Source organism: Orycteropus afer, unplaced genomic scaffold (assembly GCF_000298275.1).
Source record: "Orycteropus afer afer isolate SDZICR_OR568_19922 unplaced genomic scaffold, OryAfe1.0 scaffold00040, whole genome shotgun sequence".
Lineage (NCBI taxonomy): Eukaryota > Metazoa > Chordata > Mammalia > Tubulidentata > Orycteropodidae > Orycteropus > Orycteropus afer.
The window spans coordinates 10,649,248-10,668,172 of NW_006921627.1; the positions used below are offsets into that span (position 1 = coordinate 10,649,248).

The 18,925-nt window shown below is 39.5% G+C and overlaps 1 protein-coding gene across 1 annotated transcript in view; it reads right to left on the reverse strand.

Moving 5' to 3' along the window:
• The window catches only part of ANO2 (anoctamin 2), a 556,059-nt gene that overhangs the window by 267,998 nt on the left and 269,136 nt on the right, over positions 1-18,925 (reverse strand). Inside the window, exons 10-11 of the mRNA XM_007937086.1 lie at positions 10,815-10,949; positions 3,288-3,448 (exon numbers count right to left, since the gene is read on the reverse strand). Coding sequence (XP_007935277.1) covers positions 3,288-3,448; positions 10,815-10,949 — 296 coding nt within the window. The remainder of the gene's footprint in view (positions 1-3,287; positions 3,449-10,814; positions 10,950-18,925) is intronic.

Below are 18,925 nucleotides of genomic sequence, written 5' to 3' on the forward strand. Positions count from 1 at the left end.
CTAGGATCTGCTGATGGACTAGCCAGAATCTCTTTTTTGAAATTGAAACTAAGAGATAAAAAGAAAAGATGAGGTAGGAAAAACAATGCAACACTGGAAAGAATGAGATATTGGAGGACTTTGGGTTCTAATAGCTCCTCCAGCTCCAGTAGCCAAGAGGCATGTCTATATTTCATTTCCTACATTTAGGAGCCACCTCTCCACCTCTACATCACCCCTGATAAGAGTCTGGACAGCCACCAGAACAGCTCATTGCATACTGTGCTTGACTGTTGGCTGGCATTTGGGGTCTGCAGTGTAGTAGAAAGACTGTAAAGTCCTCCAAGGCCACAACCAGGCTCTTAGCTGCCTATGTTTACCTTGGGAGCATCATGGGACTGAGCATAATAAACACCTATGGAGTGGTTGAATATGTAGTTACTTAACTCTATGTTTGTGGTACTTGAAGCTACATCATGGTGTACTGACTTGTATGTTCTTCTTCCTTGCATTTTGAGCTTTTTCATGTATATGCATCCTGACTTTCTGACACTGGAATTGGCCTGGGGATGTGCTTAGAACAGCAAGAAATTCCCTCTTTTGCCTGTGGCTTTTCACAGTGCCTAAGGACGGCTCTGAGTTCAGCAGAGCTCAGAGTGCTTACTGCCTGGGTTCTCTACGAAGGAAAAAGTCAGATGATGGAACAGATGAGAGACATAAAGAGTAATTAGAAGAGGAGTCATGAAGGCAGGGGAGACCCATTCTAATAATAAAGAGCAGCTCACAGTTCCAGGGTGTGTACTATATGCCAGGAACTATGCCAGGTGCTTTGCACACATATCTCATTCTCTCGTTACAAGAACACTGTGAGGTATTATTTCACTAATTTTACAAATGAGGACAATGATGCTCAAAGATTAGGTAACGTGCTCAAGGAAGCATGTGTCTTGGCAAAGAGCACTGGCTTTAGTGACACAGAGCTAGGTTCGTACTTATTTGTTATGGGATCTACAGCTGGTAAGGAGCAGGACTAAGATACAGAGTTAGCACTGCCTGGGCCATAAGTTGACATCTTCAACTTCTATTCAGAAAAGAGTTCAGAAATTCTACCTCTTTATTTCCCTTTTCAATAGAGCTTCACTCTCTTTCTCAACTCCAAAGTTATCTGGAATTTAAAGCCAGAACCAAAGGAAAGTTGGGCCTGAAGACTCTGAAAGACTTAGGTCCTGCTGACTAGTATCTTCCATGCACCCTACCCCACCCCCAATCACCACTCCCTCTGCCACCAACAGTCTGAATCTGTCTCTACATAGAATCACTTGGCTTCTTCCTGGCCTTATTCCTGGCAGGCATGGGCCCTGGCCCAGGCCCACCCAGCACAGCACCACTAATCATAATAATCATGGTAATGAGAGGCATTACTATTATTTTTAATTGCAATTTGTAGGCAATCATGCCTAGAGGCTCTTGGCTGCTATAACCAAATACACAATCACATAAAACACAGCAAGGCTGTTAAAAAAAAAAAACAAAACAAAACCCTACCCTATGCCAGGAAGCTCTGACACAATCCCACCCCTTTGTACTTTCCCTGTACTGCCATATGAGAGGAAAAGAGCGGAGGCAGTGTGTGTGTGTGTATGGGGGGGGGTGCATAGTAAATTATGGAGGATCTCAGAAGGGAAGGGAGGTGTCTCTTCATTACAGTTACTGAGGAAAGACAAGAGGCAGTTGTTGGGGCTTGAAACTGGGAAAGTACAATTGAAAACCAAGTTCCTCTACAACTAGGGATTATGTGTCCCAGGAAAGTTCTTAAGGGATCATGGACTCAAAGTTATTAAGCTTCATCTAACTCAATGGTGGTAATATCTGCAAGACAAATAAATGAGAATTAGGGCTGTAAAATATTTAGAAAAAAAGATGTGTATTCTGGGTTCTAAATCTGTTCAAGTGGACTTTAGGGTAACTATAAGATGCCCTTGTTTGACAAGGAGACATAGAGCTGTTTCTGACTTCCCAGGAGACAAGTGTCAACTTCAGTTTGCTCCACCAATCCTTCATGTGAACAATTCCAGAGCTATATGGTCACAAGCTCCATTTCTCCCTACTGTCAGTCCCAACTTTAATGGGTTGACCACTGGCCACATGCCTCTGGGAAGTGGCTGCTCTCCCTAAGAATAGAGAATATAATTTTCCCTGAAATTTTTTCAATGGCTTAGCAACATGGGAAATTTTCCAGTCTGATCTGTCCTCCACCCAAGTCAAGGGCTCTACCGGGAATGGAGAAAGGTTGTGTTCCAGTTCTCCCTGCACTGATGAGAACAGATCTCTCCCTCCCTTCTCTATCTTCTCACATTTGGAGGGACATGTGACTCATGGCCCCATCCTGGCATGTCCTTCCATAGAGCCAGTGATAAATTAGCATGACAGAGGTTCTTGCAGCCTGTCATCCAATGGGAAAGTGAGCCTGTCATCCAATGGGCCTGCACCCCAGTGATGAGGAAATCAGGGGAGTAAAATGCAAATGGCTACTCAAGATGGGCAGAAACACATTGACCTGGTACTTTTCTTAATATAGGTGCATGTATCAGTTTTAGAAATATTCAGTTATCATTGGGTTGTTTTTTCTTGTTTGAGAGAATAGGAGTAAGTATATGTGTGTATGTTTATGGGTAGATAGCTATGGTTCAGAGAAAGATTTATTACTCTAATACTCTACAGGGGGAGTAGGGGGAGGAAGATGAAAGGAATTATTTGTTCTTTCCTTTAGAGATCCCTTTGGTGGGAATATTGGAAAAAAAAAAAAAAAAAACACCAGGGCACTAAATAAAACTGCTACAGTCTATACTCATGGTGTCCTGGAAATAGCCCCAAACCCAAGCGGGAGACCAAGTTTCAGCCTACCTTTATCACTAGCCAACTCTGTGACTACAGCAGTCACCCCATTAGTCTGAATCTTGCACTGGGTAATATCTATAATACCACATAACTCTTAGATGTACCTGGAGAACTTACGAGTGTGCTAGAGATTTTCAAAACATGCTTTGGTTCAAATTCTGAATAAAATCATACATGAGGCTAGTACAGGTTAACATTATTACATCTAGGAGAAAATAGGTAAAGCCATGGAGACTATTCCTATTTATGTTCACATGAGTAAATATGAGTAAAGAAGAGAAATCTATTGTCCTGAAATACTTCTTGAGATACAAGGACAAAATACTAAGAGAAGTAATTGGAAGGATAAATGTTTTAGAACTTGGTCACTGTACCCATTTAAAGGTACCCCCCATATAATGGTTACTTACCCCATAGAGCCATAAAGATGGAGAAGAAGACCGTGGCAGGGTTGTCAAAAAGGTGGCTGGCCCGTGCTGTACCACAGGCTGAGCTGAGGTTCCAGTAGTCACAGGACTTGTCACACAGGGGGCACATGGTGAAGGCATTCTGCTGGTCACACATCTCTTTGCTGCAATAGACAGAAACTATTGAGTTAGGGAAAGCTCAACAGGGCCCACCCCAAGCACATTAACCCAAAAACATCTCCCACCTCCAAATCTATGGCCAAGCTTATCAACTTCACAACTGAGAAAGAAGGTAGAGTTAGTCTTCATCTTGAGAGCATCCATATTTTGTCCAAAAAAAAAAGAAAAATGGATGTCACCTTCTGAGGTATGGAATTCCCTGTGAGTCAAGTGTCCTAACAGAAAATTAGTGACCAACTGTTAGAGATATGGATTTAATGATGTTTTATAAAAGTTTTTTCAAGATATCTTGAATCTATGAGGCCGCAAGGAACATTAATAGTTGCAAATGAATCACTGGTTTAACAATAGATCTCATCATTCATTCTTCAGGCACAGGTTGTCATCTTAAACCCTACTGAGTGTCTCTGTGAATACCGGTAACAAGGAGAAACATGAGTGTGTGGTTGAATCAGCATAAGCTCTTACTTCTAGAAGGAAAAGCCATGTGAAGAAGAATGGAGTTAGTCTCCAAGTGGAGTAAGCACAGTCATGGATTTGGAGGTGGAAGCTCTTGTAGAATGGGAATTAATAGTCTCAACCTAATCAGAATTGAGTCCCTCAGTTGTGTAAACAGTTAATGAGTTCAGATGTTAATTGAAAGGTTAGAGGTTCAAGTCCACCCAGAGATACGTCAAAAGAAGAAAGACTTGGTGATCTGCTTCCAAAAAATCAGCTATTGAAAATGCTATGGAACACAGTTCTATTCTGGCATAAATGAGGTTGCCATAAGTCAGTGTCAACTTGGTGGCAACTCTTTGGTTTTATAAAATCAGAATTACCATAATTACAAATGGGATAAGGAAAAATAAAATAGTAAAACAAAGCCTTCCAAGGCCTAGGTTCTATGATACCTGGAAAGAGAAGCATGAGACAAATAATGCCAACCTGTTGTCCATACATTTCCATTTAATGGGCTGGTGAATATGTTAAAAATTCCATTTATCCATTAGGTGAGGTGATTAAGGGGACTCGATAAATTTAGACTCATATGAATGTTTAGAATAAGAACCGAAGAACTGCCAGCCCTAAATGTTGTTGTTATGTGCCATCAAGTTGGACTTGACTCATAGCGACCCCTCCTTGGGTTTCCAAGGCAGTATCACTACGGAAGTAGATTGCCCAACCTTCCTTCTGAGGAGTGGTTGGTGGGTCTGAACCTTCAGCCTTCTGGTTAGCAGCCATCCCTAAATAGCTCCCCCAATATCCCTATACTAGTAGAAAAACAAATAAAATCATTACTGTCACGTGTAATATTTCCCCAGGTGAATGAGCAGATGGTTAAACTTGCAGTTCTAGGGAAAAGGATAGAGAAACTCAAGATTTCATGAAAAGGAAGCACTGGCTGTTCTCATGGAGCAGCTGCAGACCCAGTGATGAGGAGGCAGGGGATCCTGTGCTGAAAGAACAGCTGTGTTTTCTATTGAAAGAGTCAGCAGAGGGTGCTCCAGAGCATGGCTGACAAGTGAGAGTCCCCCACCCAGGGCCAGGAAGCTGGTACCTTGGGTCCTAAAGCAGGAGCTGAGATGAAATCTGTGAAGCCAAAGGGATGCCTGAGTCTATTCATTAAGAAGTCAAAGGTTGGAACTGTCAAAGGCCAATAAATAAATAAATAAAATATTCTTATACAGGTTAAAAACAAGAAGTCAAAGGTTGGGAGATTTACTGAAGGCTGTCACTGTCCATCCTGTCCCAGCTTTCAGGCTTCTGTTTTTAATGAGCTATGAAGTCTACATCAGGCAAAGGCCTTCTGCGTGAGAGAATGGAAACTCTGGTCTCTGAGGATAAATCTTAGTTCCTCTATTGACTCACTGCTATGCTCTCCATTGGCAAGTGTCAATAAAAATGACTCACTCAGATAAAAAAAAAATATTAAAAAGCAATATCCTAATAAGTTCAGCTGTGCTATTTTCACCTGGGCATGTTCTTATTGGTAACTGGAGAACATGGTTTATTTTCAGTCTTGTGGGGTCAAACAAGTGTTTACTGTGTTGTTGAGAAGGAGTTACTACATTCTGAGAGGAGAGGATCCTCTTTAAAAACAGATTCACACAGAAAATGATTTGCTTGAATAAATTCTAGTAGAGTTTTGCTTTTAAGCCATGTCTGAGTACGTAGGAGTTTCTCAGTGCCACCTTTCAAAGGGACTTCATTTTGTTGTTCAAGTTTTGACTGTTTAGTTTGTAAAATGTATAGACTAGGAAGAGGGATACTCTTGTTGTTGTTATGTGCTGTCGAGTCGGACCTGACTCATAGCGACCCCTCCTTGGGTTTCCAAGGCAGTATCACTACGGAAGTAGATTGCCCAAGCTTTCTTCTGAGAAGTGGCTGGTGGGTTTGAACCTCCAGCCTCCTGGTTAGTAGTCAAGTGCCTTAGGCACTACGCTACCAGAGCTCCCAGGGATAATCTTAGTCAATCTAATTCTAATCCAGCGTATCCAATGCTAAAAGATTAGGAATGAAAAAATTATTAGCAACTAACTTGGTGCAAAGTACTCTGAAGACAAGTGCTATGTAAATTATTAGTTTCTAAATTAAAGCACAGTCAACCATCAATCATTTGAACAAAATGGCAGCCACTGTAGCATGGATACTCCTCAAATCATTTCAATTTGAAGTCAGAATGCTTTAGTTGTATTGGAGAGCTTGGGTTTGTGTTTACTTTTTGCTGCAAGCAATTTTAACTTCTGGAGAAATTCTACTTCAAGACGATGTTAAAATGATTTTGTATTTCTTAAGACAGGCAGCCTCTAAAGAAGATGAAAGATAAGGGAAACCCTCCTACAATTGAAATCATGTCTAGGTTATTCACTAGCTGCATAATCCACAGATTTCTAGTTAGAAGTAACTGGGGCTGTGAATCTAATGGTATATTTCTTCAACTCATCACTTTCTCTAAAAAGCAAAAGAGGGTTGATAAGTAGCCTGATGAATCAGTCGAGCCAAAACACCAAAGTGAGTAGTGTTCTTAAGGAGTAAATCATTGCTCATGAGATAGGTGATACAGGGCTATGCTATGGAGAAGGGACAATAAGGCAATTATTCAGAAAATTCAAAATTTTATTTTAGAAACTCATATTTGCTCTTAAGATCCCAGGTCTAAAGTAATCATTTTTTTTCAATTAGCCTTTTAAAATAAATAAATAAAGATCTTACAGTCTTCTTTACCTATATATGAAACCAATCCCTTGATAAGTAAAGTCCTGTAGACACATCACACACAACTGGAATTATTACAATGCTTATAGCTCACTTACCAAAGTATTTGACAAAAAAAGTTACTATTTAAAATTCCATATGACCAATGTCAATTTCCTGGTTTTGATATCATACTGTAATTCTGTGAGACATAACCATTAGGGGAAGCTGAATGAAGGATATACCAGGTCTCTCTGCACTATCTTTGCAACTTGCTGTGAATCTATATTTCAAAATAAAACATTTTTTTAAAGTGCACATACCTAGGAAATTACAGATCTGATGTCAAAATTAGCAACCTATTAAAAGAGCCCTGAGAATAGCGTAAGTTTTTTCATCATGTATAGGAGTGGATGATAGACACTTCCTGTTAAGTGCCGTTGAGTGGACTCTGACACATAGCAACCTCATGTTACAGAGTAGAACTGTCCCATTGGTTTTCTTGGCAGTAATCTTTATGAGAGAAGATCACTAGATCTTTCTCCAATGGAGTCACTGGGTGAGTTTGAACTGTTAACCTTTGGGATCGCAACTGAGTGCTTAAATGTTGCACCACCACGGCAGCAGACACAGCATATGAATTTGTTTAGATTCTCATTATTGAAATTTAGAGAATATTCCTCTGTTCATGAGGAGTGGTGTTTTGTAAGCTTCTCATCAGGCCTATAGAACTTGTAATTCTGATAGATATATATAGCTATGATTAGCTCTGGTAGCATAGTGCCTAAGGCACTTGACTGTTAACCAGAAGGCTGGCAGTTCAAACCCATCAGCCACTCCTCGGAAGGAAAATGGGGTAATCTACTTCTGTAGTGATACTGCCTCGGAAACCCAAGGAGGGGTCGTTATGAGTCAGGTCCGACTAGACGGCACATAACAACATGATTAAAAATCAGTTGTTTTAAAAAATTTCTATGTAAAATGTTTAATATTTTTCTATTATTTACACCTTTCTGATTTGCTATGTCTTACCCTGCATCTAACAATCAAAATTTCAATTTCATAGCAGTCATTTTCAAGCTTTTTTTTCTTTTTACTGTAACCCATATTTTAAAAAATCATATTCCAGTATGTAAATACATATACATTCACCTCCCACGAACACAGCTAAATAACTGAAATAATGTTTCATGAAATAATACTTATCTTTCCTAGGTGTGAGGAATACTAATACTTTATTTCATTCTATCCTGCCCTATCTTACTCTGTTGTTGTTAGTTGCCATTGAGTTGGTTCCGACTCATGGCAACTCCATGTGTACAGAGTAGAGCTGCTCCTTAGGGCTTTCCAGGCTGTGACCTTTCAGAGGCAGGTTGTTAGATCTGTCTCCCAAGGCATCTCTGGGTGGTTCAAACCACCATACTTGTGGCTAATAGTCTAATGCCTAACTGTTTGTACCACCCAGGGACTCCTGTCTTATTCTTACTCCTTAAAAACAATAATAATAACCTATTAAACTGATCCCATAACCCACTGAAGAATTGCTAGCCATAGTTTGTAAAATGCCACACACCCTGACATGCAGTATATACATCTGCCATGTTAACAACTATGATTTACATGTATATATACCTATACATATATAATTATGTAAGAATATTTGGTGTGTGCACATGTGCAGACATGCATCTTTTTAGCATATGTAGACCATGGTAACATCCAGCTGCAGAGGCCACTGTCAAATGTTGGGAACCAGGGCACAAATTCTAAGTCCTGATGGAAACCAGAACACTGGCTCCCCACCTATTCCACTGGCAGTTGTCTCTATATTGTATGGCATTTACCACTGCTACCATCAACCTGAGGCTCCAATCACTAAAGGTCACAGCTGGGCAAGGACAACACTGAAACCATGTTTTCTAGAAAGCACCCTGGCATGCCCAATAAGATTTAACAGTTTATTGGACAAAGCAAAGACTATGAAACAGTAGATAACAGGGTTCAAATTCCAGCCCTGTAATGATTAGTTGTGTGAACTTGGGCAAGTTATGTGACCACATTTAGTTTCTCCATCTCTGTTAAATGAGAATAGTAATGTCTACCTTATAGAGTTTACAAATTTGATTTCTCATAGGATCAAAGAAAACTAGTATACAAAAACCACCACCTATCACCATGCTGGCATAAGGTAGTATTCAATAAGTATTAGCTCTTCTCTCCTGACAGATGGCCTGCAGAAGGCAGAACCCTGACAGCCTGTCTCCTGTGATAAAGTTCCCAGAACTCACAGTCAATATCACTTGACAGATGACAGTGGAGTTTTGTACATAAAAATATCTCAACCTTTGTCTCTTACAACAAGATATTTAAATTTATTCTAAAGATTGGCAGAAGACAATGCCATCTCCAGTTTATCTAATTTGCAAGACCATTTCTATAGATTCATCCAGCGGCAGAAAGAATCACATGATTCCTGTCCACTGGTAGACATCTTTTCCTCTAAAAGAAAATCATAGCCCTTTAGGATGGCTTTACTTTTCCTATTACTATTCCCAACCACAATGAGTACTCATTGTCTGTCCAGTAACCTCATCCACCTGGCTATTGAAGGAACACCACGTTGGCACAGTGTGATCTGTCCCACAGCCACAACTGATTGGTCCAGGGCATCCACCTAAGCCAAGCTGAGCCAATAGGACTTTTTCATTCGGGATCAATAGAGTGTGTTGTTGTTGACTTCTGGTGACACCATGCACAACAGAATGAAGCATTGTCCAGTCCCGCATCATCCCCATGATCAGGTGCAGATTGAACCATCATGATTCATAGGGTTTTCAATGGAGGCACCAGGTATTTCTTCTTAGTTTGTCTTAATCTAGAGGTTCTGCTGAAACCTGCTCTGCAGCACAGCAACACATGAGCTTCCACTGATAGACAGGGGGTGGTTGCACCTGACGAGTCCTTGCTGGGATCTGAACCCAGGTGACCCATATGGAATGCAAGAATTGTACCACTGAACAACTATTGCCCTCCAATTAAGTATAAAGCCCTAAACTATAACCGCCATGAGATACTGGCAGTAATGTTTGCACTCAAATGGAGAAAATCTGCACTGAAGCCAACAAATACTAGAATGACTCAGAGACAGGAGATAAATAGGTGTCCCTACTTTCAGTGTTCCTTAGGTCAGCCACATGCCTGCCACTGGATTCTTTGAGGAACCCTAGAATGGATATAATGAATTCCTTCTTTTTTGTTTAAGTGACCAACAGAGTATTAAAATATGCTAAACATATCAGTTTTCCAGAACAATTCTGAAAATGGCAAGACATTTAAATTCTAAATATTGGTTAAATGTCTCTTTTGTCCTTTGTACTCTGTCTCTATAAACATGATTCATTCAACAATTATTTTTAAATCTCTTGCTATGTGCCAGACACTGTCTCCTAAAATCTTCACGACGACACTATGAAATAGTTGTTATTATTATCATTTTACAGCTGAAGAAACTAAGACTCAGGGATAAAACTATGCAGTCACTCAACTAAAAGTAACACTGTCAATCCTAAAGGATGCTATTTTAATGGCTTAGTTTCTTCTTAGGCTCTTTCCTCTACTGACCAATTCCTGTTCTATCTCTTGGCTCTCTAAGAGCCCCACCATAGAGTCTGTCACTTCCTGCAGTTTCTGACTTCCTGAACCACAGGCTGAGCCTTTCTCAGTTCCAGAACTTCCTACTTCTATAGGCAGCATCACAACATTTCATTCCCAAAGTGTTTGACCATATAGACATATGATTTCTACCCAGCTTTACTCTAGTGGCTATCCTGGGTCTTATGGGAAATCAGAAAGTCATGAAGCAGGGGGAAGAATTTCTCAGACATGATGGTTATTTTTTCAAGAGATTATCCACCTTCATACATCAGATCCTGGCTCTGGACAAGAACTTAACCAGGAAATGGTATGGACCATGGCTAGCATACCTCTTAAGCCATTCCCAGATTCCATAACTCCCACACCTATTTCTGAAGGGAAGTTGTATGTGTGGTAAGGGAAGGAGAAAGACAGAGGGTAAGGATTTTGGAAGGAGACATGTGAAATGTAGTCACAACTAAGATGAAACTCCGAACTACTAACATGTAAATAGAGCATTTTTCTTTAAAATCGATTTACCTAGGAATATCTTCTTCAATTGTTGCACATCCATAAAGAAAGACGATCACTCCAATTACAGAAGATGGGATGAGGAACGATGTATATAATCCCAGCCAGGCAAAATACAGTCCAATTTTTTCTCCAAAATACTTTCTGGAACAGAAATAAATAAGACACATATTAAAGACCCTTATTTCCATTTGTTTGAAACCCAACAATGGATCACCATAAATAAAAAGGAATGGAGAATGCATGGGTGAGGGCTGAAGGAATCAACATCTCACCTTTTCTGCAATGAAGTGCATTCCATTGGACTCACATATACACACCTATCTTGGCTGTTCATGTGAAATAGATAGCTGTGAGAAAGAATCTAGCCCTAAGAGCAAACTAAAACTACATCACAAATTTTGGCATTTTTACCAGAAAAAATATGAAGAACACATAATCATTTCATGAGTGCCATACTATTCGATCCATAGGAAAACACAGTTTTTGAACTAGCTTATTTAAAGAAAGGACACAAACATATATCTGGCATGCATGCATGCATGCATACAAAAACAAACATATGCACATTCATAGGTAAAGACTAGAAAAAATGTAAAAACATATAATGATGCCTAAGGCATATGACTGCTAACCAGAAGATTGGCAGTTCAAACCCACCAGCCACTCCGCAGAAGGAAGACTGGCCATCTACTTCCATAAAGATTTAATGCCTCAGAAACCCAAAGGGAGTTGCTATGAGTTAGAATTGACTCGATGGCCTTTGAGGGTTTTTTTTAAAAAATGATTTACTTAGATACTATTATGAGTGATTTTTATTTCTTCATTTTTCTCTCTACATTTTTCAAATTCTCTACTTTGTTCATGAATTACTTTTAAAATAAAAAGAATTTCTTTTATAAAGAAAACTCACCAATTCATGTGTTCTTTTTATGCCTAGTTCATAGATTTAGCAAATTATCACACCAAGTCTCTAAAATGAGATTTTTTTTCCTTAGATAAATGATGATTATAGATGTCTGATGAGAAATAAGTGATCTACAGAGGAGCAGTCTACTTCATTTTTCAAGAGTCTCTCACATAAAACACAAGGGGAAAGTGGGAGCTTAGCCCACTCTTTGATGGAAGTACAAAAGAGTACAAAGAACATGAAATAGAATCTATTTATCCACAAGCAGAGGTTTTGCTTCCACTTAGGATGGAGAGAGCTGCAAGAGAACACTGCTTCTACCACAACAACAAGAGAAATCTGGATAATCTAGGAAATCAAAACTTTTCTTGAGTCTGTCAGAGAGCTGATGTTCTAAGATAATTAGGTGAGTGAAAAAAAGACAACCTCCTTCAAGGAAAGACTGGACACATGAACAGCTTTACCTTTGACAGAGCCTGAGAGGAAGAGGCAGTCATTGTAACAGTGGTTAAGAAGGATAAGAATAGCTCTTTAAAAAAAAAAAAAAAAAAAAGTTCTGAGAGGTTAATAGTGGGCTAATATGCAGTTTAGAGTAACTGGGATTGAATCATCCCGGCTACAGACACAAGAGGAGTTTTCCCTCATTCACCAACTTTTCAGGAGCTACAGACACAAGAGGAGTTTGCCCTCATTCACCAACTTTTTTCCTTTAGCCTGTCTGGTGCTCTTGAGAAAGATAATGGGCAAGACCGTAGAACATCCCTTTAGTAGCACATGGGCATGACAACCCACAAATTTCCCAAGCCCTTGTCTCATTCAAATTAAAAGCCTTAAGCAAGTGGAGAAGGGTCCCAAACCTAGGATATATGTAAATATCTATAGCTTCTGGAGCCAAAGGAGGGGTTTGAATATAAGACTGTTTGTCCTGGTGGAGAGTCTGTGGGTAGTACAAATGGTTAAGAGCTTGGCTGCTAACTAAATGGTTGGCAATTTGAGTCCACCAGAGACATCTTGGAAGAAAGATCTGGTGATCTACTTCCAAAAAATTAGCCATTGAAAACCCTATGGAATACAGTTCTATTCTGACATACATGGGGTCACCATGAGGCAGAATCATCTAGACAAAAGCTAGTTTGGTTTATTATTTTGTTGTTGTTGTTTGTTTGGCCCCTAGTAGATGGGCAAGAAACCCCCTTGGGTCTGATACTGCAGAATTACAAATTAGAAGTCTGTTATTATTGGAAAGAGCAGAAAGCTCTCTTTCACCCAATAATTCCCATAAACAAAAGGCAGAGTTTAACTCCAGAGGATGACAGGAAGGCAGGAATGCTGATAAAGCCCCATCCCTGAGGTCCAGCGAGCGGCACAGGGCCTGCTAAGATTGAGGATGGACAAGAGAATCAAAGTCCCCTCCAGCCTCATCTCAAGCCTAACACCTAGTAACATGGAACACCAGGTGGCTTCCAGGAGGGGCAGGATCATGGAGAGAGAAACCCCTTTTGTGACACAGGCATTCAAGGACAACTGAAAGCTGAAGGTGAAACAGGAGCAATAAGAACAAATTTTCAGCATTCCAGAGCCCACAAGGAAATGATGACTCTAGTAACAACAAAATCCCAACCCAACTTAATCTCTGAGTGGAATAATTCAACTTCCACCACTAATGGTCTGACAGAAGAAGAAGCATGCTTATTTCCAGATAGCAATACTATTTACCTAAGTTCCCACTGCCCTTGCACACACAATATCTGGCATTCATTAATAATAATAAAAAGATTAAAAAGTCAAGAAATAATTAACAAAAAGCAAAATTTATCTAGAGGTCAAAATTATTAAACAAGACTGTAAAATAACTATAATTTGTATGCTATTGTTGTTGTTATTTGCCATCGAGTCAGCCCCGACTCATAGCGACCCCTCCTTGGGTTTCCGAGGCAGTATCCCTACAGAAGTAGGAATGCCCAACCTTCCTTCTGAGGATTTAATTTAAACGATGGATAATATGCATTAAAAATGGACATTTCAACAGAGATGAAAAATACAGTAAAGTAAAACAGAAATTGCTAGAAACAGCAAATGATGTCAGATATGAAAATCTTCTTCATTAGGGTAACTTATCAGGAGGCTGAACACAGCTAAGGAAACACTCAGTGAACCTGAATAGAAGGCAACAGATATTACCCAAACTAAAACACAGAGAAAAAAAATCTAGCATTTAGGAACTGTAGAACGATGTCAAAGAGTCTATCATACATGTAATTGGATTCTCAGAAGGATAAGAAAAACAGAGTAAGACACAACAAATACTTGAATTGAGTAAAACTAAGATATTTCCAAAATTAATAACAACAAACTACATTCCAAGAAGTTCAGAGAACCTTGAGCAGAATAAATACAAAAACAAAAGTAAAAACCAACCTACTTCAACACAGCATACTCAAACTTCTGAAAACCAAAGACAGAAGTAGAAAATCTTTAAATTAGCCAGAGATAAAAAGAAGTATTACACACAGAGGAACAAAGATAAGATTTACAGCCAATTTATTGAAACTATGCAAGTCAAAAGATAGTATACTGACATCTTGAGAGTATGCAAAGAAAGAAAAGAAAAAAAAATCACTGTCAACTCAGAATATTATATGCAGCAAAAGTGTCTTTCAAAAATGAAGGTGCAATAAAGATTATTTCAGCTAACAAAAGCAGAGAGAATTCATTGCCAGCAAACCAGCACTATACAAAATGTTAAAGGAAGTTCTGGCAAAAGAGGTATGGCTCCAGATAGAAGTTTGGATCTACATAAAAGAATAAAGAGCACCAGTACTAGTTAAAATGAGGGTGGATACATTTTTAAAATTCTCATTTTTAATCTCTTTAAAAGATAAATAACTATCCAAACCATACCTTCTCAATGGGAGCAATATTGCTCCCAAAGAGTTTGAAGTTCTTTGGGAGCCAAAATAACATAGATAAAACAATGATTTGGGAGTCCACCAAAAGGCTACAGTACATAAACAAATATACAATATATCTGTGATATTAAAATTTCATGGGGGAAAGGAAATGATTAGAGAAAATACGTCTAAAAAGACTTTTTGTTGTTGTTGTTATGTGCCGTCGAGTCGGACCCAACTCATCACAACCACTCCTTGGGTTTCCAAGGCAGAAAATCTCACAAAACAGAATGTGTATGGATTGTTGAATAGACACCCTATTTGCCCTATAAACTTTTACCTAAATCACAATTGAAAAAATAAAATGTTTCTTGACCACAATTAAATTAAACTAGAAATCAACAGCAGAAAGACATCTGGAAAATCACCAACTATTTGGGAAGTAAACAACATCTTTCTAAGTAACCCATGGGTCAAAGAAAAAATCACAACAGCAATTAGAAAATATTTTCAGCTGAATAAAAATGAAAGCACAACATATCAAAATTTGAGGGATGCTATTAAAACAATGTTTAGTGGGAAATTTATAGTATGGAATGCTTGTCTTACAAAACAAGAAAAAGTTGGAAATGGATAGTGGTGATGGTTGCACAGCATGGTGAACGTAATTGTCACTAAATTGTACACATAAAAATGGCTGAAATGGCAAATATTTTGTTATATATGTATTATCACAATATAAAAAACAAATTCTGTATCAATAATTTAATTTTGTACTTTAAGTAACTACCAAAAAAAGAGCAACTCAAAGCAAACATAATAAATATGAGAGCAGAAATCAATAAAATTGAAAACAGAAAAGCAATAGAGAAAAGATCCAAAAAACTGATAAACTTTTAGTCAGACTGAACAAGAAAATGTAAGACAAAAGTTAGCAATATCAGGAATGAAAGAAGGGATTTTATTACAATTCCTATTTATCCATCCGTTAGTTTGCATTACTCACCTCTAGAAGAAGACAAAAAAAAAAAAAACTCACTACCGTTAAATCAATTGGACTTACAGTGACCCTTCCTTGGGTTTCCGAGGTGGTATCACTATGGAAGTAGATTACCCAATCTTCCTTCTGAGGAGTGGCTGGTGGGCTTGAACCACCAGCCTTCAAGTTAGCAGTCAAATGCATTAGGCACTACACCACCAGAACTCCCTCAGAAGAGAGGGAAGGAAAGAAGACAGGAGAGAGAAACAATGCCATAGACACAAACTGCAGGCCAACCACTGTCCTAGTGCTTTCACCTCAATTGTCTTGTTTAACCATTTCTAATTCTCATAACATCTTTTCCAGAGGAGAAAACTGACATCTCTTGAGAAATAGACTTGCCCAAGGTTACATGACTAGTGCATGGCAGAGTAAGAATTTGATCACTTGTAGTCCGATCCACTCCATGTCTAGTGCTTTCCCTACTATAACAACAGCACCAATCACAATGCTGTTTACTTACAGTGTATTATTTGTCAGTTCTGTTCTCCAAAACCAAAAACAAACTCACTGCCATCAAGTCGATTCCAACTTGTAGCAATCCCCACTTCCAAGGCAGTAAATTTTCTGGAAGTAGATTGCCCTACCTTCCAGTGGAGCAGCTGGTGGGTTTGGACCACCAACCTTCTAATTAGCAGTGAAATGCCTTAGGCACTATGCCACCAGAATGCCTTTCTATTCTAAGAATATTAAAAATATCTCAGTTTTTTGTCCTCACAACTCTATGAGGTAGTGTTCTGGTTACCTAGTGACGCTCTGACAAGAACATACCACAAACTGGATGGCTTGAACAAACAGTTTATTCTCTTACAGTTTGGGAGGCTAAAAGTCCAAGTTCAAAGTGCCAGGCTCTAGGGGCTTTCACAAAGCCTGAACCTTGGGCTTCAGCTCTGACTTTTGCTCCCAGCCCACTGAAGCTAGAGGCATCTCTCCACTCAGGCAGCTACTGGCTGCTGAAGCTAACAAGCCCAAGGTCAACAAATAAAATAACACAGTCCCGATATTACCAAACAACATGGCAGGCCACTAATTCAAGTCCATTGAAAGTTCCAAGGTCGGCAGAGCATGGCAGGCTGCTGAACAATGACATGGCTACATGCAGGGTTCAAGCATGCCATAAGCTAGAGACCATTCCCAAAGCTGATTCTTTTATATGGGAAGCAGACCACATCTCTAAAGCAGCTACTCAGCTACTTGTGGTAGGTCCCACCATGGAGTTAATTTTTCAGTCTCATCATGGGGAATAACTACTACCAGCTGCCCAGCCACTCAACCAGGCCAAGCCAAGTTGACAGACAAACTTAACCACCACAGGTAGTAATGTTATTATACTCAAATTGTAGATGAGAAAACTGAGGTTTAAAAAGATGAAATAACCCAAGGTCACACAGTAGTAAGCAGCAGAGACAAGATTAAAGCCAGGGAGTCTAACTTGAGACTCCATCTTTTAACCTACATTATATTGAGTTCTGTTGTTGTATACCATTAAGTCAATTCCAACTCATAATGACCCTATAGAACAGAATAGAACTGCCCTGTAGGATTCTCTAGGCTATAATCTTTATGGGAGCAGATTGCGAGGTCTTTCCTCCAGGAGCTGCTGGTGGATTCTAACCATGAACCTTTCCATTAGTATCCAAGCACCTAAAAATTGTGCCACCAGGGCTCCTACACTAAGTTCTAAGAGGAGCTTATAGGAGGAAGGAGAAATGGCTGTACCAGGGACATGCCCAGAGGAAATTTGCAGAGTTGGAGCTACTCACCCACCACTCATTTGTTGCTGTCATTGTTGGTTGTTGTTGTTAGGTATCGTTAAGTCAGTTCTGACTCATAGCAACCCTATGTACAACAGAACAAAACACTGCCCAGTCCTGTGCCTTCCTCACAATCATTTTATATTTGAGCCCAATGATTCAGCCACTGTGTCAGTCCATCTCTAGGGTCTTTGTCTTCTTTGATGATGCTCTATTTTACCAAACGTGATGCCCTTCTCCAGGAACTGGTCCCTCCCAATAGTATGTCAAAGTATATGAGACAAAGTCTCACCATCCTCACTTCTAAGGAGCATTGTGGCTATACTTCTCTCAACACAGATTTATTCATTCTTCTGGCAGTCCATGCTATATCCAATATTCTTCACCAACACCATAATTCAAAGCCATCAATTTTTCAATTTTTCTTACTCATTGTCCAGCTTTCATATGTATGAGGAGATTGAAAATATTGTGGCTTGAGCCAGGCACACCTTAGTCCTCAAAGTGACAAGTTTGCTTTTTAACACTTTAAAGAGCCTTTACGCAGAAGATTTGCCCAATGAAATACGCCATTTGATATCTTGACTGCTGATTCCATGGGCATTGACTGTAGACTCAAGTAAAATGAAATCCTTCACCACTTCAATCTTTTCTCCATTTATCTCAATATTGTTCATTGGTCTTGTTGTGAGGATTTTTGTTTTCTTGACTGTCCTCTTGTGGAACTTATACTAGACTGAGAAACAGTTGTTCAAACAGAACAAAGGGATACTAAACCAAAAACCAAAACCCACTGCCACTGAGCTGATTCCAACTCATAACAAACCCTATTGGATTTCCAAGGCAGTAAATCTTTACAGAAGTAGATTGCGTGGTCTTCCTTCCATGGAGTGGCATCAGCAAAGGTGTATCAGGGTTGTATCCTTTCACTATACTTACTCCATCTGTATGCTGAGCAACACTCTGAGAAGCTGGACTACATGAAAAAGAATGCAGCATCAGGATTGGAGGAAGAGTCATTAACAACCCACGATATTCAGATGATACAACTTTGCTTGCTGAAAGTGAAGATCAGGACTTGAAGCACCTTCCAGTGAAGATCAAAGACTGCAGCCTTCAATATGGGTTATACATCAATATAAAAATAAAACACCCTGCAGTGAATTACTTAGTATGGCTTTTCTAGCCATAACCTTTGCAACTCCCATTGATTACTGGGTTGTTGTTGTTGTTGTTGTTAGGTGCTGTTGAGTCGTTTCAGACTCATAGCAACCCCATGCACAGCAGAATGATAGACTGCCTGATCCCACACCAGCTCCATGATCCTTGCTATACTTGAGCCCATCATCACAGCCACCATGTCAATCCATCTCGTTGAAGGCCTTCCCCTCTTTCGTCAACCCTCCACCCTACCAAGCATGACATCCTTCTGCAGGGAGTAGTCTCTTCTGACAACATGACCAAAATAGGTGAGACGAAGTCTGGCCATTCTCGCTTCCAAGGAGCATTTCGAGTGCTCTTCCTCC